The sequence below is a fragment of the Pinus tabuliformis genome, chromosome 4_1 (assembly GCF_031772625.1).
Source record: "Pinus tabuliformis cultivar Carrire ecotype Pingquan chromosome 4_1, CPIR1, whole genome shotgun sequence".
In the NCBI taxonomy this organism is placed as follows: domain Eukaryota; kingdom Viridiplantae; phylum Streptophyta; class Pinopsida; order Pinales; family Pinaceae; genus Pinus; species Pinus tabuliformis.
In genome coordinates, this window is record NC_142303.1 from 928,035,468 (window position 1) to 928,060,565 (window position 25,098).

The following is a 25,098-nucleotide window of genomic DNA, read 5'->3' on the forward strand; positions in this document are numbered from 1 at the left end:
ATCTTAGATTCCATATTGTAGAACTTGATACTCCTGATGAAGCAATGAAACAAATCAATAAAGTTTTTGGGATTAAAAATGAACTTAGAGCCCATCAACTTGAAAATGAGTTGCTTACATTGGACCCTAATAATTTTTCTTGCATTGAAGATTTCTTGTCCAAGTTCAAGACCCTTAGATATCTCTTGGAAGTTGTTAAGGTTAAGAAAGAAGATAGTAACCTTATCTATTCCATTCTTACTAAGTTGGGACCAGCCTACTCTGTGTTTGTTTCCACCTTCCATTCTACAAGAGAAGCCTTCATTTCTCAAGGAACAGACTACAAGTCCCCTTCCTTTGACTCTTTTTGTGATTCTTTAATAAGAGAACAAGAAAAACTCTTACACCTTGGTCTTTTTAATCTTGGAAACTCTTCCAAGAAAGCGTTATCCGCCCAGCAGCAACCAAATTCAAAGAATCCTAAGAAGTCATATCCTAAAAAGAATGGTCCTAAACCAAACAAGGGTCCTAAGCAATTTTAGCCTCAAAATGAAAAATCATTTCAACAAAATGATAAGACAAATAAAAACAAAGGGAAGAAGACTGATAGACATTGCAACTTTTGTAATCGAGATGGCCACTTAGAATCTAAATGCTTTAAGAAGATGGAAGCCTTGGAAGCAGCAATGAAGAAGCATACCATCCATTTGGAGCAATCTTCAACTTCAACTTCATCTTCAGGAACGACACTTTCTGCATGTGGTTGTCAAGCATCTCGGTCTGGCTATGCACTAAATGTATCTTCTTCTTCTCATTCTCATGAATGGCTCATTGATTCTGGAGCTTCTTCTCACGTGGCCAAAAACAAAGCCATGTTTTCTTCTTTAAATGATTGTAACACCAAAAATATATATGTTGGTGATGATAGATCTCTTAGTGTTGTAGGGACTGGAACTGTTCATCTAGACAATGGTTAGTTTAATGATGTATTATGTGTTCCAACCTTATCCTGCAACCTTCTATCTGTATATCAGATAACCCATTCAGGTGAAGGTAAAATTGTTGAATTTTCACCTCATGATGTTGTAATCAAGGACCTAAGAGATCCTAAACAGATTTTAGCTACTGGCATTGCTGATGATTCTACAAGGTTGTATAAGTTTCACAACTTTGGGTCATCAAATCTTCCCTCAGTATTTGTTGCTCATAACGATGAAGTGAGCAAACTTTGGCATGAGCGACTTGGTCACTTAAACTATCGCTCCCTTCAGCATCTATGTAAAGAAAATATGGTGACAGGTCTTCCTATGGTATCTTGCAGAGATGGTGTTTGTTCCGGATGTGTACTCGGAAAACATCATCGGGACAGTTTTGAAAAACGTGCCTCTTGGCACGCCTCAGCCCCTTTACAGCTTATGCATAGTGATTTATGTGGTCCACTTCCAGTTGTTTCATTCTCTGGCTGCAAGTATTTCTTAACTTTCATTGGTGATTTCTCCAGACACACTTGGGTATACTTCTTAAAATTCAAGAGTGAAGTATTTAACACATTTTTGGCCTTCAAGGCCTTTGTTGAAAAACAATCTGGACATCAAATTCTTAAGCTAAGATCTGATAATGGCGGAGAATATGTTAAAAACATATTCATCAACTTTTGCACCGAGAATGGAATTCAAATGCAACATACTGTTCCATATACTCCACAACAAAATGGTGTAGCTGAAAGGAAGAATCGCACCTTAAAGGAAATGGATAATTGTATGCTACAATCTAAAGGACTTGGTCTTAGTTTTTGGGCAGAAGCAATTAACTGTGCAAATTACATAATAAATCGCATTCCTACTAAGGCTTTAAAGAATATCACTCCAGAAGAAGCATGGAGCTCAATCAAACCAGCTGTAAGTCACTTTCGTGTTTTTGGAAGTGAAGCGTGGGCCCATATTCCAGATGAAAAGCATAAAGTTTTAGAACTTAAGAGTGAAAAATGTACTTTTGTTGGATATTCTGAAGATGTCAAAGGCTATAGACTTATTCCATCTAAGTCCAAAAATGTTATCATTAGAAGAGATGTAAAATTTGATGAAAATATATTGGCCTGCGAGCCTAGTCCGACGGATGTGCCCCCTCTCCCTATCTCTTCTACTTTTGAAAACATTTCTTCTTCAGATGATGAAAGTGAGGATGACAATTCTCCCCCACCATCTCAGGATCCTCCTTCAGCTCCTGAGCTTCCAAAATGGGTTCGTACTACTCGAGATACAGCAGGTGATCTTGTCGGTGATCCTACAGATCAGCGATGCACACGTTCTCAGTTTGACAGAGCCTCTTCTTTACTAGCTCAAGCTCCAGTAAATTATGATCCTGACACCTTTGCAGAAGCTTCAGACCATCCAGATTGGGAAGCAGCTATGAATGAAGAATATCATTCATTATTGGCAAATGATACATGGGATCTTGTTCCTCTACCAAAGGGACGAAAACTTGTTAGATGCAAATGGGTTTACAGAACCAAGTATGGACCAGATGGGAAAGTTGATAAACATAAAGCTCGTCTTGTTGCTAAAGGTTTTTCACAGGTTGAAGGCATTGACTACACTGAAATCTTCTCCCCTGTTGCCAAAATGAACTCTATCCGCCTTGTTCTTTCCCTTGCTGCCTCGTTCAAATGGGAAGTCCATCAGATGGATGTTAAATCTGCCTTCTTGCATGGGGACTTGCATGAAGAAATCTACATGGAACAACCCATTGGCTTCATAAAAACAGACTCCAGCCTTGTATGTCAGCTTAAGAAATCCCTTTATGGTCTCAAGCAAGCTCCTCGAGCTTGGTATGCCAAAATGGATAGCTTTCTTTTAGAATCTAGCTTTTCTAGGTGTCATTCTGACAATACTGTCTACACCAAGAAAGTGGGCAAGTCTCTTATCATTCTTGTTCTTTATGTTGATGATCTTATCCTTATCGGTAGTGATCCCAACCTTATAAACCATGTGAAGTCCAGCCTTAAAAAGAAATTTGAAATGACAGACTTAGGACACTTACATTATTTTCTCGGTCTTCAAGTCTTGCAATCCAAGGAGGGTATTTCCCTTTCCCAGTCCAAGTATGCCTGTGATATTCTATGCCATTTTCACATGGAAGACTATAAGCCAGCCCCTTCTTCCTTTCAGTCTGGAGTCAAAATTTCAGTCACTTGTACTTCTCCTGAAGTTGATGCTCATTGCTACCTTATACCGTCAATTTGTAGGAAAACTTTTGTATCTAACCCATACTCGTCCTGACCTTTCCTTTGCTGTTGGCCTTGTTGCTCGGTTTATGCAAAACCCACGTGAAAGTCATTGGAAAGCAACTAAAAGAATACTTCGTTATGTTCGAGGTACAGTTCAGTTTGGGATTCATTACAGTGCCGAAGAAGCTCCTCTATTGGTTGGTTTCACTGATTCCGATTGGGCTGGTGACCCTGATGATCGGAAGTCTACTGCAGGTTATGTGTTCACTCTTGGTTCAGGACCTATTACATGGGCTTGCAAGAAACAAGGTGCCATTTCTCTTTCTTCAGCAGAAGCAGAGTATCGTGGTGCCGTAGAAGCTAGTAAGGAAGCCTTGTTGCTTCGTCAGATCCTGTCAGAGTTTGGCTTTCAACAGCCACATCCGACTACACTTTGGTGTGATAATCAAAGTGCCATTCAGCTATGCAAAGATCCAATCCAACATCAGCGCAGCAAACACATTGAACTGCACATGCATTTCATCAGAAAGCTCATTCACGACCATGTTCTTGAAGTGCAATATTGTTCAACAGATGATCAAGTTGCAGACATCTTTACAAAGGCTCTCATAGAAGCGAAGTTCACTAAACTTCAATTTATGGTTGGAGTTCAGGAAGTTGTCACTAAGGGGGGATAGGCTCTAGTGCCTCCTTCCTTCTCCTATTGTGTCATATTTGTAAATCCTTCAATCCTATCCCAAGTTGTTCTTAAGGGGGGATGTTAGGATATTCCGACACATAGGAAATAGTTAAGTACAACTTGGTCTAGTATAGAGTTAGGTATAGAGTTAGGTAAAGTGTGTTTCTTTACCTTGTACATTTTGTAACTTACAATTCGATGGTCACGATATGTAGTGATCCGACGGTTCATTTTCTCTTCGGTATTACCGACACTTGATCAGTGGCTTGACACCCGATTGGTCCATGATTTCTATTTAAAGCGCATGGAGGGTCATTTGTGGGGTAATCCGTCTATGAGAGAAGCTTATGTAAATTTTCATTCTTTTATTAATAAATTGCCTGAAGTGGCCGCGTTGGCTCAGGCCGTGGACTGTTTCCCTCTTTGAGGGTTTTAACCACGTCAAAAATACTGGTATATTGATCTGCGATCTGGTTGTGAGCGGTGTCCTTTGGTGTTCTGTCTGAGGAACTTACCCTGTAAATTCTTACACTCAGTCCATTCATGACCATCTTGCTGCTCTTCTGTCGACTCCTCCAAGTCCCTCTACTTCTCTCTGGAAGTTCTCCTTTCGAATCCCGTTGAGTCTCTCTACTTCCCGCCTGGAAGTTCTCTGCTGGACTCCCTCTGAGTCTCGATTTCCCTCCTGGAAATCCTTTTGCCAATCGTCAAGTCGTTCCTCTTCGATCATTTGTGCACCCACATCGATCCGGATTCCTTCGCTAGAAATCCACCTTGGTAGCAACTCCCTCTACCTTGGTTTTTCCCTGTTAGGTACTGTTCTGACCACAATATCCCACTAACTTCGCTCCCGCAAACTGCCCATAGCTTCCTATGCCCTAGCAATTGAAGGATTGAGCCTCTAAGCTCTGTGTAATCCCGACACTGGCAAAAACAACTACCTTAGCCACTGCATCAACCCTCCTGGCCTTTGCGTGAGCCTCTTTCTTCCCTCCTCAGCCTCTGCGCTGGCCTCTCTCTAGGCCAGACTAATGACATCGTCCCTTTGTGTCAACCCTTCCTCTGTCGCTTCTACAAGGATTAGCTTTTGTCACTCGGGACAGTTGATTTTGCTGCAAATGCTCTGCTTAGTTGATGCTTTCAACTTTCCTGTGATTTGCAACCAAGCTCTGATACCATGTTGATGTTTCTAAGTCTATCCGTTAGAAATTTAATCTGTATTATTTTGGTTTATTTCTTCTACTTGTTAAATTCAAACAAGTTATTTAAATCATTTAAATACGGAAATAAACACAATACAGTGACAACATCTACGAATCAACAGCTGAAAGTGACATCGTTATTTTTAGATAAATGTCCCTACAAAAACCCAATGTGGGAAAAACTATTGCAGCTACTTTGAGGGTTTATTATTATGCAGTATTTCCTTGAGTAAAACTGGGTGCCAAACTGGCTCACCCGATAGAGAAAAATAACTGGTAGCAATACCTCTCTATTCGTAAATAGGTATTTAGAAAAATTGTCCCACGAAAGCCTCTCCAGCGACTCTGAAGCTCTCCGCTGGCCCTTCTGGCCTTTGCATCAGTCCCAAACCCCTCTGCATCAACCCTTTGAGGCACTGTGCAGCCTCTGGAACACTCTGTCGCTCCAACTGCTCTCTGCGTGGATGATGCAGTCCCTCTAGCCTCTGCACTGTCTCTGTTGGGCTCTACGTGGCCTGCTTTGGCTACTGCTCTCGCTCTCTGCCTCTGCGCTGGTCTCTCGGCACTGTCTTTGCCTCTCTCTCCACTACTCATTGTCCCTCGCTGCTGATCACTGTTTCGACTTTTCTGAGCAACCCCGCTCTAGCAATTCGAATGACTGACCACTTTGGTGTGTCTTTCAACTGACTCTCAAGCCTCTTCTTATACTTTTCTCGTTGGTCCTTCAACGACCGAGATTAAATCTCTAATCAACGGATACTATTAGATTTGGCTTGATGCATGACTTTTGGAATCTTTTAACCCAATTTTATGTTAATGCCCATTAATATTTTATTTTTCCTAAGTTTAGACTTAGGAATTCCATTAAAAATATTAATTATTTTAATATCTCCCAAACCGGGTACAATCTGTCCAAATTATTTTTGGGTCTTAGAGATCTCATGTGCTTTAGCCTCTCCACCAATTTTCTTGGCTAGAGCACATCCAATACTACCCCAAATCAGCATAATGTTCACCATGGTCATGACCAATACATTAACCAATATCACCATATGTGAGCAAGAATACACGATATGCCAATATCCAATGCATCAAGCATCATTATTATATCGCCATTGACAACTGGAATGCTGAAGCATTCTCATCATGTGTACAAAATCATCATTGTGCCCAAATCAACTGAGCCATGCTAATATCCATCATGAAATCATTAAGGATAGACATATCCACTATGCAAGCAAGACCATCACATGGGAAAATCTGACATATATGCTCTGAATGACCAATCTCAAGTGGTCACATCAAGCGTGAACAGAAACATCATGCCACTGGAAGAATGGTGCTCATATTGTAAGTCCTGTCTTGTGATGAAAATCACAAATTTACCTCATACAATTTGAGGGTTAACAGGGAATGAATGCCAAACTGTTGGAAAACCACAAATTTTCATTGAGAAATCCTATTACTTTATTCATAACTCTCTCATCTGAGCTGTAACTTCAATAAAATGGAAAGTATAACCTTGAGACTTGTTTAAAATATTATTCTATGTCCTAGAGTTCACATAGAGCCATTACCCATTAATATTGCCAGTGAGGTCAAGCTGAATAAGTTTCCAATTACCAAAATAATAATCTCCCTTTAGCCATGCCTGGGAACTTTCATTTTTGTGAAATGACATTGAGACAATAATTGCTCCGGGCAAAAGACTCAGGCCAGCAAATAAAAATCACTCTGAAGCAACTGAAATTAACCAACAGTCAACTTGGTTATTTTGAAAAGGCCTTAGATGAAACAAATTTTCTATATTTTGAGTTTATCTTTCTTGAATCTAAATACATCCTTACTTGTAATATCTTCCGTATATTTTTTTACATTGTCAATATTGCTTTGATTTATGAACATATTTTTTAATTACATCTTCATTATAGCTTATGTAATATGGACTATTTATGGTGCATGTACTACTTTATTGAAGTACGGAGGAAAAGGATATTGGACAAGAAAGATCTATGGGATTGCAAAAGAGGACACAATTTTGTATCCTACGTCGAAGTGCTTCAATAAACAATAAATATCTACCACCAAAAACAGAGTACGTCATAGTTTTTCTTATTCATCCTTTGGGTATCTTTTATCTTTCTATGTTTTATTTTCAAATATGATGCAAATACAATTAAATGTTCATTATGTCCGTTCATATCAACAGTTATTGTGTTTGCAGGTATATTGTATTCTGCAGACCTCAACCATTTCAGATTTCACTTTATTTGGAATTTTGCTCAAGTGTAAGGTTTCCCACACTTTCCATATTAGAGTGCTTTCTTGTTTATTTAAATAATATAGTTTTTATTCTGATATATCTATTCTATCATATTAATCATGCCTTTCAATGAGAGAGTTTCTTGTCTTTGTGAAAATTCTGAAACACAGAATCCTATTGCAACAACTGGAAATAATTCTCCTAATTGTTATATTAATTCTTTAACTCTGAAAGAAATACTAGCACACACACATAAAATGACAGTTTTTTTGGACCAATGTCCTCAGAAAAACCCAACTTGGGAAAACTGGTGCAGCGGCTGAGGGTTTTATTATTATGCATTAGTGAGATAATCTGAGTACAACTAGATGTCGACACTGACAATGCAAGAAAAATCTAGTGAGGAATTTCCTCACTCCACAGGCAAATCCGGGCTCTGACCTCAGCTAATAATTGAGCCATCCAAATTGGCTCTACGCGGTCACTGCGTCACCCTAGTGCAGTCACTATTGCACTTAGATCAGAACAACTTCTCCTCAAGCTGTCTGGTTTGCTGCTGTCTGGGAAAATGTCTCTCCTGCCCTCTGGAACCTCTGCCCACCTTCTGGCACTGAAACTCTGCTTCTCCCCAACAATTTTGAAATTGCCTCTAGAGGCTACTGTGCTGCTTTGTGTCAACCTCACTTTGGCTCCTCTGCCTCTCTACAAATGCACTCATCAGAACTGTAATCCTTCCTCCGGCTTCACTGTCCTTGCCCCTCTCTCACTGTTTCGATTTCTCTGGTTCTCTCTCCGGAAACTGAATGCTGCTACCCAGGAAATCGATCTACTCATGAAATCGAACTGCTGAAGTGATTTCTCCAAGCCCCATCGATTTCTTCTTATATTTCTCTATTGAGACTTCAATGACCAAGATTATATCTTAATCAATGGCTAGGATTAACTTGAAGTCGATTCGTGTGAGTTTATAGAACATTCACACCATAACTTAGTTAATTGTGATTAATTAGTCATATTCCCTAAGTTTAGACTTATAAAATATTTAAAAACTGACTAATAATCTAATTAAGTCATTTCTAGGCAGAATTTCTAGAAACGATTTTTGGGTTTTGGAGATCTCATGTATTCTAGCCTCTACACAAAATTTCAAGGCTAGAACACATACAATGCTACAAAAAGTTAAAACTAGCACTCCCTCTTAGCGATGAATGTGTTCTAGCGTTGTTGCTCCCTATAGAAACACTCTGTCTTTGCATCATCTCCTATTACGCTGATGATGTTTGGTTGCTGCAACCCACTGATTACTGCACAACTCTGATATGTGCCACAGTCGTGTTGCTGCTAACTCTACTGAATCGCTGCCAAAATTGCATCTGCACTGCAACTCCCTCTCCATCTGTTGTCGTTGCAACTGCAACATCTGCAACTGAAAAGAATCCTAAGTACTGAATCAACTATGATCAGTATAAGGCATTTGTCACCCGAGTCTCTAACTGCTGCTAGTATCTGCGCTGTCACTGAGGAATCTGCGCTGCTGCTGACTCTGCACTGTGCCACTTGCATTGCTTCCTACTCTACACTGCGCTCCCTAGCATCTAATTGCTACTAGACTCTACATCTGTCACTCTAGAATCTCACTGCATCTATTGCTATTGATCCATCCTGCTACTGAAAATTGTGGGCTCCTGTAGCAAGGCATTGATCCAAGAGGTGGACCTCCTCAAGAATCCTGTCCATTTGTAGCACTCTGAGGCTACAAAACCAAGTCACCCCATTTCACTCCTGGGGGTATGTCAAGAAACATGGCGAAGTCTTCCTCTAGCCCAGAGGAAAGCCTATCAATCTCTGCTGATGTTGCCTGCTGGTCCTGCTTGTCTTCCTTGTCCTTCTTCCTGAGAGGACACTAGGTACTGTAGTGACCAAGCTCACCACATCTGAAGCACTTGAACTTCGATAGGTCCTTCTTCTTCTTTTGTTTCTCCCCCTGTCCTTGACTGGGACCCTTCGATGTGAGGGCCACACTCTCCTCCTCCTTCACTTGCTTCGATCCATTGTTGTTGCCACTGATGGAGTTCTTCACTAGATCTCGTCTCAACTCCTCCTACTGCAAATCGGCCCACATCCTATCCCACCTTGGAAAGGTGTCTTTGCCCAAGATACTTTGGAAAAATACCTGCCATTCCTCTGAGACACTATTGAGTGCCAATCGCACTAGCTCTGTGGGTTGAGGAGCGGTCCCAACAGCTGAAAGTTGGTCCTAGATCTCCTGAATCTTGGTGAGGAAGGAGTCTATGCGTTCCGCTTTTTGCATCCTGGTGCATCTCAGCTTCTCCTCTAAGTACATCTTCTGTTGCTCAAAATTGCCTTGGTACAGCATGGTGAGAGTCTTCCACATCTCTCTCGCAGTCCCTTTGCTAGGTATGTGAGAAACTATGTGATCTTGAACACCATCAAGGATGAACCTCTTCACCAATGCCATCTCTTTTCTATACTCCTTCAGCTAATCTGCATTTGTGCGGATAGATACCACTGCATCTATGAATGGTTTCATGCTATATTCATCCAGAAAGGACATCCTTGACTTTCAGATGACATAGTTGGAAGCACCATCCAACCTGTCCTGATCTCGAAGTCTATCAGTGGCCATCTCAAACAATGTCGAAAATCTCCTCTTCCCTTCTGCTCAGCTGTCGCTAGGCTATTCGCACTTCCTTCTAGAGTGAGAAAATGTGCTCACAAGACTGCTGATCTGCAAGGGAAATCGAACTTCTTGAGACTAGAAGTTCCCTAAGGAAAGATTTCCCTTAGTGTGTTCTCTTCTTCCACCTGGCGCTAGTTCTGCTCTAGCATACTGTTGCAAAAATATTGCGTTCAGCTTGAGATCTTCTCTGCGAAAACCAATGGTTGCTCCCTCTACCTCTGTAATTCCTCGATCTAGAGAGATCAAATTTTTCTGTCCCTCTCAAAAAAATTCGATTCTCCTCAAGAAATTCAACCTCTTGGCCAAGGTGACTGCGCTACCTTTGGGGTTTCGAGTCTCGACCTACTGCCCCTTAATGAATAGGGAAACTCCCTCTTCCTTCACTACTGAGCTCTTTGGCTGATCATCTGCGCTCTAATACCATGTGAAAATTCTGAAACCTGGAATCCTATTGTAGCAATCGGAAATAATTCTCCTAATTGCTAAATTAATTCTTAACAATTTATTTACTGTTTGCTACAACAAATACTGAATCAATCACACTGTAACCTACACAAATTAACGGTAGAAGATATAAATGATGGAAGAAATACTTGCACACAAACATAAAATGACAGTTATTTTTGGACCAATGTCCCTGGAAAATTCCAACTTGGGAAAGCTGGTGCAACAACTGAAGGTTTTATTATCATGCAACAGTGAAATAATCTGAGTACAACTGGATGTCGAAACTAGCAATCCTACAGAGAAAAAACTGGCAAGAAAAATCTAGTGAGTAATTTCCTCACTCCATAGGAAAATCCAGGCTCTGACCTCAACTCAAATTGAGCCGCCAAACTGGTTCTGCGCAGTCACTTTTCCACTTAGCTCGAAACAACTTCTCCTCAAGCCGTCTATTTTGGTGTTGTCTGGGAAAATGTCTCTCCTGCCCTCTGGAACCTCTACCTAGCTTCTGGCACTGAAACTCTGCTTCTCCCTAGCAATTTCAAAATTGCCTCTAGAGGTTACTACGTTGCTCTGCGTCAATGTCACTGTGGCTCCTCTGCCTCTCCTCAAATGCACTCATCGGAATTGGAATCCTTCCTCCAGCTTCACTGTCCTTGCCCCTCTCTCACTGCTTCGATTTCTCTGGCTCTCTCTCCGGAAACTGAATGTTGCTACTCAGGAAATCGATCTGCTCATGAAATCGAACTGCTGAAGTGATTTCTCCAAGCCCCATTGACTTCTTCTTATAATCCTCTGTTGAGATTTCAATGACTAAGATTAGATCTTAATCGATGGCTAGGATTTACTTGAAGTCGATCTATGTGAGTTTCTAGAACATTCACACCATGACTTAATTAATTCTTATTAATTAGTCATATTCCCTAAGTTTAGACTTAGGAAATATTTAAAAACAGACTAATAATCTAATTAAGTCATTTCTAGGCGGAATTTCCAGAAATGGTTTCTGTGTTTTGGAGATCTCATGTATTCTAGCCTCTACACAAAATTTCAATGCTAGAACACATCCGATGCTACAAAAATTAACAGTGTTTTTATAGTGGTTTCCTTTACTAGAAAAGATGTTTGGTGTGGGCATCTTCTCCTTTTTGCTACAGATCTTTCAAATATGTTCTTAATATTGATTTTGGGTAGCATCAAATGTGCTCTAGCTCCGAAATTTTATGGAAGGGATAGAATACATGAGACCTTCAGAACCCAGAAATTGTTTGGAGAAATTCCACCCGGATGAAGAGTTATTAAAATAATTAATATTTTTAATGGGTTCCTAAGTTTAAACTTCAGAAAATAAAAATATTAATGGGTATTAATAAAAATATGGGTGAGAAGCTTCTAACAGACGTGGATCAAGTCTGTTTTAATCTTAGCCGTTGATTAGGGACTTAATCTTAGCCATTGATTCATCAACAGGAAAAGTATAAGAGGAGGTTTGAGGGTTAATTGGAGATACACTAAGAGATCAAAGAGTTCGATTTTTCTGGGGCGAGGTTTGCTGAGAAAATCAAGCTAGTGATTAGAGTTGCAGTGAGAGGGGCAGTTCGGCAGAGGGACTTCAGTTCAACGCCGAGGATACATAGCAGAGAGGCAGAGCAACACCAAGAGAGACAACGTAGTTCTAGAGAGGGTGATGCAAAAGCCAGAGGGGCTGACATAGTCATTTAGATACAACGCTGGGTTTTCTGTGAGGCAAAGAGAGCAACAGTTCATCATATCGGTTTTGAGCAAGGAAGGCTCACTGGGAGGGTGACGCAACTCCTAGAGGAGGTGACACAGTTCCAGCGCAGAGCTTGGAGCGACCATCACTACCCAACACTGGGAACAACATTGTCATCTGTGGGATTTGATCATCTAGTTGTTGGATTTGCCAAAATATATGTCTTCGGATAGAGGTACTTCTGCTAGGTTTGTTCTCTGTTGGGTGAGCTGGGTTTGGCACCATAGTTGTATTCAGAAATCTGCTTAATTATACAAACCCTCTATATGCTGCACTGGTTTTCCCGAATTCAGTTTTTTCGGGACGATTATCCAAAAATAATGGCATCCCTTGTGTGATTGTCTTAGTTTATTTCAGTTCATGTTTGTATGTATGTGTAGTCTATAATAGTGTTTTCGTTGCTGTTTAAATAATTAAACAACTTGTTGAATGTAAAAGCAAGTAGGAGATGGTAAACCAGTGATTGTAGTAAGATTTCTGATGTGTAGATTTAGAAATTCTCACATGGTATCAGAGGATTCTAGATCATAGGAGACTGAAGACACTAGCTGGGAGATCCAGAAAATTTGCTGCAAAAAGGCACCTGTCTCGAGTGACAGTGTTGTTCCAGATCAAGAGATGCAGAGGGAGAGTGGCGCAGTGCAGAAGAGGTGACGCAGAGGCTCATGCAATGCTTGTGTCAACATTCTGAGACAAGTGAGGGTGACACAATAGCTGGGAGGAGCCCATGCAGTAACTGCTTTAGCTGTCTAGGCCAATGCAGAAGTAGAGAGGGGCAGATCAGGATCACGCAGAGCGACGTCATCTTTCTGGTCCAGGAAGAAGTGACGCAGTGGCCAGAAGGAGCTGATCTAGCTCACACAGTGTTTGCACAGAGCCAGAGGAGCTCAGATTCTTCAGTTGTCGAGGTTGGGGGAGTAGAGAAAATTCGATCAGAGGCGCTGGTGGGTACGTTGTTGTTGTTGGTGCAGAACAATGTCTGTGGAGACAGAGCCAAGGTAGAGGGATTCACTACCTTGATAGATTTCTAGCAAAAGAAATCTAGATCCGGGTTGCAACAACAAAGGAGGATTGGAAAGGAGTGATTCGACATTTGGCCAGAGGATTTCCGTGAAGGAAATCAGGACTCAAAGGGAGTGTAGAGTAGCTTGTTCCTTAGAGGGTTTCTTGCGCCAAAGAAATCTAGATCCAAGTCTTACTAGATTGATAGCAGGAGAGGGAGAAGAGAACTAGTCCTATTTTGGAGTAGAGATGGAAGTGAATGGGTTGAGGGATTAGGACAGATTGGATGGAGCATCCAATTTTGTCATCTGGAAGGCAAGGATCTTGGCAATCCTAGATGAACATCGCATCAAGGACTACACCTTGAAGGTAGTTGCTGTGTCGGTCGATGCTGATCCGATGAAGAAGTACGAGGAGGCCCAGGCTAAGAACAAGTGCATGATCCTAGACGGGGTCAAAGATCATTGACAGCAGGAGAGGGAGAAGAGAACTAGTCCTATTTTGGAGCAGAGATGGAAGTGAATGGGTTGAGGGATCAGGAAAGATTGGATGGTGCACTCAATTTTGTCATTTGGAAGGCCAGGATCCTGGCAATCGTAGACAAACATCGCATCAAGGAATAGCGTTGAAGGTAGTTGTTGTGTTGGTTGACGCTGATCTGATGAAGAAGTATGAAGAGGCCCAGGCTAAGAACAAGTGCATGATCCTAGACAGGGTCAAAGATCATGTAGTACCACATATTGCTGAGAAGGACACAACAAAGGAGATGTGGGAGGTGCTGACTGTAATATTCCTAATTAGCCATGGCTAATTGGAATATTTGATTTTGCTCAATTTTGCCTTCTATAGTTATTTATAAATAAAAAGGTGAGGAAAGGGGGACATAACTCACTTTATGAATAAAGTCACTCCCTAGTAGCACAACATTGTAACTTAAAAGGGGAGCCAAGGTGGACCAAGGACCGCGTAGAGAAGGGGCCCACGCAGACACTTGGAGGGATTGCGTAGATGGAGAAGGAACACGTGGCAAGAGAGAGGCTACGTTGGAGGAGGTGGGCCTTAGGGTTTGGAGAGAGGCCAATGCTATAAAGGAGAGAGGAGCCTCCTCATTTTTATCATTCGATTATGTTGCATTTGAGCTAGTCACTTCGACTTAGAGCACGTTGGCTATTTAGCCTGTTTGCAGCATTGTTTAGTGCATCGAGTGTCTCCGTTTGGAGATCTCACCCTTAGTCTCGGGGGACTTCGAGTGCCTGCTCGAGCAAGGTAGTTTTAGTAGTATTTTGCAGGAGGAGTGATTTTTGGAGTTGAGGAGGCACTGAGAATTTTGATGACTGCGCAGTCTTGAGAGGGGACGACGCAGTCTCTTTTGGTAGGAGCTCCGGACTGGGTTTGTGTGGAGGATTTGAGCTTGGAGATTGAGCAAAGGATCAACCCTTGCATATTGGATGATTTTGGCAGAGTTTCGGGTAGAGTTTTGGAGGATTCTCTTTAGGGGCAGCGCAAAGCCTTGAGGGATTGCGTAGATCCCCAAGGGGGTGATTTTCGGGGGTTAGCTATTTTAGAAAAGCTTTCTGGACTTTTCTGGGTTTATTGAGCAGAGGCTTATTCCAGAGTTTCAACATTTTCTGAGGAGGGGAACAGCCCCAAATCCTCCTTTGATTCTAGCAGTAGCAGCAACACAACAGTTCTCCGACAGTTTGGACGTAGTTCAGAGAGAGGCCATTTCCTTACCATTCTGAGTGTATTTCTTCACTTGCCTTATGCAAGTCGAGGTGCTATCTTTCTGATCGCCTCTTGTACTCTTTCCATTACTTAGTATAATAAAATGGCTTAGCATTTCTCTCTGCATTTCTTGAGTGTCTACTTATATTCCATGTATACATTATTGTACGTTGCACTATTGTTATTTCTTTGGTTGGGGTTTGCTTGTGTTTGAAGGATATCTCTGATAAGGGATATTATAGTGGTATCAGAGCATAGATTTGGCTCAGCTTGTGGAGCTAGCAGTCTATGACACAGAGGGAGAAGCCCTACATCTGTTACAGAGGTAGGAAGTACAGAGATATTGGGTGTAGGTTGGAGAACACCTACGGAGAGGGAGACTGTGTTCGGGTGGTGGACACAGAATAGGAGGAGCCTGTGGTGAACACAGAACAGGAGGAGCCTGTGGTGGACGTAGAGCAGGAGGATTCGATGGCAGATGAGGACGGGAAGAGATTTGCGGACATGCTCCTCAAGTCAGTGCAGGATATTTCGAGGCAGATCGAGGTGATGGGGCAGAGATTCACGACAATGGAGGCTAGACAGCGTGAAAACCCATGGGTTTTCCAAGTTGGTGAGGGATAGGGTACATCCCACCATTTGCCATAGCAAGGTGCCACTCAGCGTGATACTACTTAGCAGATGGCCTCACACGCCCCTACACGCTCTACTATGCCCACTTTCCTAAGAGCAGACATGGGGGTCGGAGCACAGCAGGAGGCAGAGCTTGATCATATGGGCGATTATTTTGCGGAGTACCAGGCCTATGGGCATGAGTTCAGGGATGCTCTCTCATTCAGAGACTTTGTTCAGCTCTAGCGAGATAGTAGACCCCGCGACCGTCACAGAGGATATCGGCATTATCATGATGGAGACACCCACCGCACAGCTAGTCGATTCCACTTGCCTACGTTTGATGGCTCATCAAATAGTTTGACAAAGTCTTGGGTGGAGAAGCTGGACATCTATTTCCAGCTTAACTAGATGTCGGAGATAGAGGCCATCAAGGTGGCAACATTACATTTGGATGGTGAGGCCCAGGACTGGTGGTTCCTTGGGTTGGTTACACTCGAACACTCCACAGTGACGACATATGCCGAGTTCACCAGGAGACTGATAGAGAGGTTTGACCAAAGGGATCCGAAACAACACTTTGTTGAGCTGCCGAGGCTCAAACAGACCGGGAACCCAGAGACCTACATTGTAGACTTCTTGAGGGTTTCAGTGATGGTGCCAGATCTATCCGCGGCACAGAGGATCTACATGTTTGTTGAGGGGTTAGTAGAGCCACTTTGGGGTCTAGTCAGATTCACTAGACCAGCCACACTCCAAGATGCTATTAGCAGGACCCGGGACTTACAGGATGCCTTACCTAAGACCCGAACACCTTACCCCCAGAGACAAGCTTTCCAACCTAAGGGGAAGGATGTGAGGTTTCCGCCTCCAAAGGGGAATCCAAGATGAGCATAGATTGATGATGATGCCAGGAGGGAGCTGAAGAAGAAGCGATTGTGCTTTACCTGTCAGGAGCCGTGGGCACCAGGACATAGATGTGCTGCTGGCAAAGCACATTTTATTGAGGTCTTCTCCGAGAGTAGCGGGGAAGAGGATGAGGATGATGATGTGGAGGTAGGATATGGTCATGCTGTGCAGGATCCTTTGCCACCTCCACCAGCAGTAGCAGGCGGTGCAGCTTTTGCACCTACCAAAGGGGCCCTTGCGGCATTGTGAGGAGTTCCCAAGTATTTGACGCTGCGCGTACGGGGGACGGTACGTGGCCAACGAATATTAGTTTTTGTTGACAGTGTGCAACCCACAACTTCATCGATGCACAAATGGTTGAGCGGAGAGGTATACAGACAGAGAGCTTCGATGGCTCTTCAGTTTTGGTTCTCAGGAGATCAGACCATGGTGTGTGCTCGTTATGTTCCATAGTTATCAGTGACGATGGGCACCTACACATTGACTGACCACTTTTCGTGGTCGATATTCTGGACACCAACATGATACTGGGTGTTCAGTGGCTTATCACTTTAGGGAAGGTCACGACAAATTGGAAGGCCCTAGAGATGGAGAGGATGATGAGGGGACAGGGAGGCATGAGAAGATACGGGGATAGCACACATATCCACCTCAGACTATTTCGGCTCATCAGATGGAGGCAGTCTTCTGGAAGGGAGACGTAGAGTGGACAGTGCAGCTGCGTGCATCAGAGGCAGGGATCACAGGGTAGACGATGCACCCAGAGATACAGTCCATCCTTGACCAGTATGCCACAGTGTTTGGGGAGATTCTGCCGGGTCAGCAACCGGACCGCGGGTTTGAGCACACCATTGAGCTTGAGCAGGGCATACAGGCAGTGATTACTACCCCCTATAGGCATCCCAAGGCCTATCGGGATGAGATTGAGCAGGCCATTCAGGAGTTGCTGGCTCTTGGGCACATTCGGCCGAGCACGAGTCCTTTTGCTTCTTCCGTGGTGTTGGTGAAGAAGAAGGACGGTACATTGAGGATGTGCGTTGACTACAGAGCCTTAAACAAGAAGACCCTGAAGAACAGGTACCCAATACCCAGGATTAATGAGTTGATGGATGAGTTGAGAGGAGCACGGTTCTTCTCAAAGATTGATTTGAGATTTCGGTACCATTAGATTCGCATGAGGGAGCAGGACATTCTCAAGACCGCCTTCAGGTGTCACTATGGGCGTTTTGAGTTTTTGGTGATGCCCTTCGGGCTAACCAACACCCCAGCTACATTCCAGTCCTGTATGAATCACATCTTCCGCAGACACTTGAGGAAGTTTATGTTGGTGTTCTTTGATGATATTCTCATTTACAGCAGGACTTGGGAGGAGCATCTCCAGCACATTGAGACAGTGTTGCGCATTTTGGAGGAGCAGCAGTTCTATGCCAAGCTCTCCAAGTGTGAGTTTGGCTTGATGGAGATGTTGTACTTGGGACACATCATAAGGGTGGACGGAGTGAGAGTCCATGAGGAGAAGATCAGGGCCATCAGAGATTGGCCGCAGTCGAGGAACGTGACAGAACTCCAGGGATTCATTGGCATTTGTACTTACTACCAAAAGTTTGTCAAGAGTTTCTCACAGCTTTCTGCACCCCTGACAGATTTGATGAGGAAGGGGACATTCAGTTGGTCGGATACAGCGCAGCGAGCCTTTAACAGGCTCAAGGAGGTTATGAGCAGCTGCTAGTGCTTGTATTGCTGGATTTTTCACAGCCATTTGTTTTGGAGTGTGATGCACGGGAGAAGGGATCAACGCAGTGTTGATACAGGGAGGTCACCCTATAGCCTTTGAGAGCCGGAAGCTCCTTTCGCATGAGAGGTTGTATTCTATATACGACAAGGAGATGCTGGCCATTATGCATGCATTGGCCAAATTCCGGTAGTATTTAGTGGGTAACAGGTTCAAGGTGAGGACTGATCACAACAGCCTTAGGTTCTTTTTGGAGCAGAAACAGCTATAGGAGAGGCAACAGAAGTGGATCAGTAAGATCCAAGCGTATGACTTTGACATTGAGTATGTCAAGGGTAAGGACAACGTGGTAGCAGATGCCCTTTCACGTAGACTAGCCACGTTGTCTCTTATGAGCTTGGACACAGACTGGAGGGCTCAACTCTTAGTAGAGTACTCCAAGGACAGATTTGCATGTGAGGTTTTGGATGGGCAGGTGGCGGATGACAGGTATAGGGTAATCGATGAGATCATCTACTATAGGGACCGAATTTTCTTGACTGAGGGATCTCAGCTCAAGAAGAAGATACTTCAGGCAATGTTGCACGAAGTGGAAGCGAAGCAGAAGCGTTTTTTGGAAGCGGGAACGCCAAAGCGTCATTTTCCAAAAATCTAGGAAGCGAAGCGTCCGCGGAAGCGTCTGCTATATATATATATATTTTTATATTTTTTTGCATTTATACTCAAAACAAACATCCGAAATACCAAATTAATTGTAGAAGACATGAAAACATGCATATTTTGCATAAATCAAGATAGATATAACATCCATTGTACATTAATGATCTAGAATCTAGATTCTTCTCCTCTTGTCTAGCCTTTGCCTCTACCTCGATTGTCTAGGGATATTAGTCAACATTGCCCAATTTTGATCAAACTACCTAATTCAAGACTTAAAATATGGTAGAAAAAGCTTAACATGTTTGATCGATGATTTTGACTTGATTGAAAGGTAATTTTTTGCTAAGGGCGTGCCGTGTGACAAAGGAGTTCAACAATTAACACCACCAACACTAGGGTACATATAGGGCTTGGTGCTCTTGATTAGATGCTAATCGCATACCTTCATACTTGATATAATCTAATGAAATGCCACAATCCCATTGATCCTGAATTCCTGAAAACTGTTAAGTCTGATGAATTTTGAATTGGATATGAAATTCTATTTTCTCCATATGAAGTCCAATGAGGCTAGAACCACTCTCAAACATCCTGAGTCATTTCATGGTAATGTTAAAAATTTAAGTAAAAGGATGAAAATGAAAAATAAAGGAGAATGTCACTTTTACTTTAAGAATTTAACATTACCATGAGGGAGCATCTGCTATATTTTTTTTTTTGCCTTCATTCGTCACCCTAACCCAAGGTGGACCCACCCCCAACAAGCAAACTCACCTAAAATTAAAAAAAAAAAATGAAAAAAAAACGATTTTCTAAACGCTTTTTCAGAAGCTTCTCTGGAAGCGTACGAAAGCTTCTCTGGAAGCGTACGGAAGCGTATGCTTCCTCCTCCAAAGCGCCACGCTTCCGACGCTTCCGTACAACGCTTCCAAATTTCCAGGAAGCGGCTAAAAAAGCCGAAGCGGCTTTCCAAATTCGGAAGCGCCGCTTCCGGCCAAGCTTCCTAGGCGCTTCCGTACGGGACACACTTCGGGGCTTGGAACCAGGGGGGGCGTTTCGTGCAACACTGACTTCAGGCATCACATGATTCACCATTGGCCGACCATCAGGGGTTTACCAAAACTTACAGGGCCATTTGAGAGAGGTTCTCATGGAAGGGCCTCAAGGAGGATGTACTCAGCATATCCGGGAGTGCGATATTTGCTAAAGGAACAAGGGGGAGATGAGCCATCCCGCAGGATTATTGCAGCCTCTTCCCATTCCGGAGGGGAAATGGGAGAGTATTTCAATGGGTTTCATCATAGGGTTGCCCATGGTGCAGGGTAAGGATTGTATCTTTGTTGTCGTTGATCGACTGACAAAGTACGCACATTTTTTCGCCATATCCGCACACTACACAGCAGCGCAGGTGGCCGAGTTGTTCTTCAAAGAGGTCTTTAGGCTACATGGTCTTCCTGAGACCATCATTAGTGACAGGGACAACCGTTTCATGGGCGGGTTTTGGTAGGAGCTTTTCTGGTTGGTGGGGACGGAGTTGACATCGAGTACCAGTGATCACCCACAGACGGACGGGTAGACGGAGATAGTTAAAAAGTGGCTGGAGGGCTACTTGCGTAACTATGTCAGTGGGCAATAGCGAGCATGGCTGAAGTGGCTGCATCTGGGGGAGTACTGCTACAACACTACACATCACATGACCATTGGTATGTCACCATTCTATGCTTTGTATGGATATCATCCTTTATCTTTTGCTGACGTGATGTTTGGTGCTAGCAAGGCTTCGAGAGCCGAGATTTGGATCCAAGAGAGTTAGGATATCCTCTGAGCTCTTAAGGATAATATGGCTATAGCACAGAACCAGTAGAAGCTGTATGCTAACAGGGGTCAGGTAGAGAGACAATTTGAGGTACGGGACTTGGTCTACCTACGATTACAGCCATACCGACAATCGTCACTGAAGCAGAAAGGAGTTGATAAGCTCAAGCCCCGATTTATGGGCTATATAGGGTGATACGCAGGATTCGACAGGTTGTGTATGAATTGGAGCTACCCCAAGGCAGCAAGATTCATAACGTTTTTCATGTATCATGCCTGAAGAAGGCATTGGGGCAATAGGTGATAGTGATAGATGAGCTACCACCCACGGATAATGAGGGGCATTTGGTGTTGCAGCAAGAGGCTATTATTGATACCAGGGAGAGGCAACTACGGAGCAGGGTGGTCTGGGAATTCTTGGTGAGGTGGAAGAATTTACCAGATGAGGATGCCACTTGGGAGAGTGAGAAAATTTTGCTGCATCCATCACTTCAGTTGCTTGAGGACAAGCAACATTTTGTCGGGGGAGACTATAATATTCCTAATTAGCCATGGCTAATTGGAATATTTGATTTTGCTCAATTTTGCCTTCTTTAGTTATTTATAAATAAAAAGGTGAGGAAGGGGGGACATGTTAATTTATGGTATGTTCTATGCTTATAACAGTTTACTTCTTTTTCTTATTATATTCCACCGATTAGCAATCACATGAACATAAAGTAAAGTGCAGATAGAACATTAAACGATCGACAGAAAACAAGCCAAGATAAGAGACACAAGATGTGGCGGCTAGCCAGGGACAAACCCCACAATGTGTGGGGAACCCTTTGATCAAATCTTCTTTTATCTTCAATAATTCAGCAGAGAGAAATAGTACAATAAATTTGATTCATATCAGCAGTAGCAAACCCTAGATCAGTAGCATCAGCATTAGCGGCTTCATTATCAAACTAGGGCAGACCATATCTCACAAACCGACAGTCGGATTGACTTCATTCCACCACCAAAAGTTTCGGCTTCCAGAGGAGGTTCAGATGAACCTACAGCGCAGTTCAGATGAGGAGATCTTCTAGGCAACGCAAGTCAATCTTTACTTCTGCAGTTGCAGCTTCAGTTTCAGCAGTTTCCGGCTTCAAACTAGGGCAATCGATATCATGCAAACCGTTTGTCAGATTGACTTCATTCCACCACCAAAAGTTGCGGCTTTCAAAGGAGGTTCAGATGAACCTACAGCGTAGTTCCAAGGAGGAGATCTTCTAGGCCACGCAAGTCAATCTTTACTTCTGAAGTTGCAGCTTCAGTTTCAGCAGTTTCCGACTTCAAACTAGGGCAGTCGATATCTTGCAAACTGTTCGTCGGATTGACTTCATTCCACCACCAAAAGTTGTGGCTTTCAAAGGAGGTTCAGATGAACCTACAACGCAGTTCCAAGGAGGAGATCTTCTAGGCCACACAAGTCAATCTTTACTTCTGTAGTTGCAGCTTCAAATTCAACAGTTTCCGGCTTCACATGTGTGAGAGAGAGAGACCCATTTCAGCGCAGTAGAGAAGAGACTCATATCTGCGCAGTAGAGAGAGAGAGATGTGATGAGATGAGTGAGTCCAAATGAGGAAAAGTCCTCTTATATTTATACACAACGTTGGTGGGTGAATAGATGCGACTGTTGGGCTTCTGAGCCTACATGAGTTGTAGGTCGGCTTGATAATAATTCCATAATCAAAATAAATTCATATCTCCATGAATACTTATCGGAATTGGATGATCTTTATATCAATCCTACACCTCTCGACGAGAGGAATCTAATAAAAATATTATTAGCCATGAATAAGATGACCCACATGAAGTTTTGCCCTGGTTGCCAATTTTAACACTCCCTCTCAACCATGGAGAACTTCATCTGCAATCTGTCTATCGGTCGTTACTATTCATCCATCAAATGCATTGCCTTGTATAGCCTGACCCTTGCCCTGCTTTGCTCTATTTTGCCTGTTTTGCTTTGTCTTGTTCTGCCCTGCACTGATCTGTACTATTTTGTTTTGTTCTGCTCTGCTCTTGCATTGTTCTGTTCTACTCTGCTTTTGTCCGAATTATGAAGAAGAAGAAATGATCGAGGATGTATCATACTGACTCAAAGTCAGTCTCAGAGTATGTACCACTGGTCCCAGACCAGTCTTAACCAACCGAAAGTCAGCGTCATAGTGAGTACAACTCCAATGGTCCCAGACCAATATCATCCTCCACTGACTCAAAGTCAGTCTCAGAGTATGTACCACTGATCCCAGACCAGTCTCAACAGACCCGAAGTCAGCGTCATAGTATGGTACAACTCCTACCACTGGTCCCGGACTAGTATCATTGATCCCAGATCAATGGAGGTCATCCTAGCGTAGGGAGTACGGTAGTTACAACGATGCGTCCATCGGTACTACTATGGTCCCTAACTTCATTTCGCTGCTCATTGATCAGATGAGAGGTACTTCCCATGAGTCCCAGACTGCATGGGTAGGATGCCTCGACAGGAGAACTAATCAATCCTGTCCTCACAGGAGAACACATCAATCCTGCTACAATTGCCATGGAGAACACATCAATCCAGGCCTCACAGGAGAACAAATCAATCCTGCTACAATTGCCATGGAGAACACATCAATCCAGGCTGCCATGGAGAACACATCAATCCAGGCCTCACAGGAGAACACATCAATCCTGCTACAATCGCCATGGAGAACACATCAATCCAGGCCTCGCAGGAGAACTAATCATCCTGCTACACAGGAGAGCGAATCATCCTGTTCCACAAGAGAGCGAATCATCTTGTCCCACAAGAGAGCGAATCATCTTGTTCTAGTGTGCACCACCAGGGGAGGGTGAGTCACTCTGTGGTCGTATGTTTTTCCAGTAATAACCGCAAGCCCTCAGAGCTCCCAGAGCTCAATGTATGCAACATGCAGGACCCTTGTACAAGGGTTTCTTATCGACTCCAAGTCGTTTGGGAAAATCACAGATTAGATCTTTCCTCGGGGCTTTGACAAGGTGTATCAACCTGTACATCATCTTAATGCGATGGAGCCTCCTTGCTCATCAACTTACCATATCCAAGATGATGTCTATCTGCTGGAGCAATCGACGAATACGGGATTCCTCAATAATCGAATCCCACCTCAGGTTGTTATAGAGAATCACAGTGGTATCCAATGTAAATCCAAACAGCTCACTGAAGAGCTTTCGCAACTAGACTACCTCACACGAGGTTATGCTCTCAACAATATATCCTGCTTCGGCGGTGCTCAAAGCCACCGACTTCTGCTTCTTGCTCATCCAGGATATCGAATCAGATCCCAAGGTGAAACAGCACCCGGAAGTGCTCTTACGGTCCACCACACTGCCTGCCCAATCAACATCAGTATATCCAAGTAGTCTCACATCTCTGGCAGTGTATCTTAATCCATGAGAGATTGTGTCCTGAAGACATCTCAGAAGATTCCTGGCATCAATCCAGTGAGGCTCAACCAAATATGAGCTCACAATGCTAACTGCAAAAAATATGTTCGGACGGAGGTTCACCAAGAACATCAATGCGAATGAGTTTATGAAACTCAGAGGCATTTCCCAAATCTGGTCCGACATCACTACCTTATAACTTCTAAAAGTTAAGATCCTCGAGGTAGTCACAGGCTTGCAGTCCATCATACCAAATCTTTCCAATATCTTTACCACATATTTCCCTTGAGATAGGAAAATTTCCCTTAGCTTCTGCCATACTTCAAGTCCAAGGAAGTAGTGCATCAGTCCTAGGTCTTTCATTTCAAATTCAGAGGCCAGCTCCCTCTTACATTTGTGAATGAGAGGGTTTGCACCTGTTAGAAAGAGGTCATCCACATACAATACCAGTATGAGAGGCTTGTCATCTTCAACCTTAAAGTAAAGGTTAGGATCGGCTTCACTCCTAGTGAATCCTAGCTTCATCAAGTAGCTATCGATCCTCTCATACCATGCTCGGGGTGCTTGCTTCAGCCCATAGAGAGCTTTCTTCAATCTGCATACATGAGATTTTCGATCATAAATCTCAAATCCTTCGGGTTGCTCCACGTAGACCTCTTCTTTGATCAAGCCATGCAAGAACGTAGTCTTGACATCCATCTGATGTAGGTTCCATCCTTGTGAAGCGGCAAGGGCTATGATCGAGTGGATGGTCGTATATCTGGCAACAGGTGCAAATATCTCATCATAGTCTATACCTTCCTTTTGGGAGAAACCTCGAGCAACAAAACGAGCCTTATACTTTTCCGTGCTTCCATCTGCTGCATGCTTTATCTTGTAAAGCCATTTTGAAGTAACAATTGTCTTGTCCAGAGTCTGGGAACTACTTCCCAG

General features: G+C 43.2%; 1 protein-coding gene across 1 annotated transcript in view; it reads left to right on the forward strand.

The window, feature by feature from the left end:
• LOC149179197 (uncharacterized) overlaps positions 1 to 25,098 on the forward strand; it is a 459,862-nt gene that overhangs the window by 306,647 nt on the left and 128,117 nt on the right. Inside the window, 2 exon segments of the mRNA XM_089423794.1 lie at positions 7,065 to 7,181; positions 7,311 to 7,374. Coding sequence (XP_089279920.1) covers positions 7,065 to 7,181; positions 7,311 to 7,374 — 181 coding nt within the window.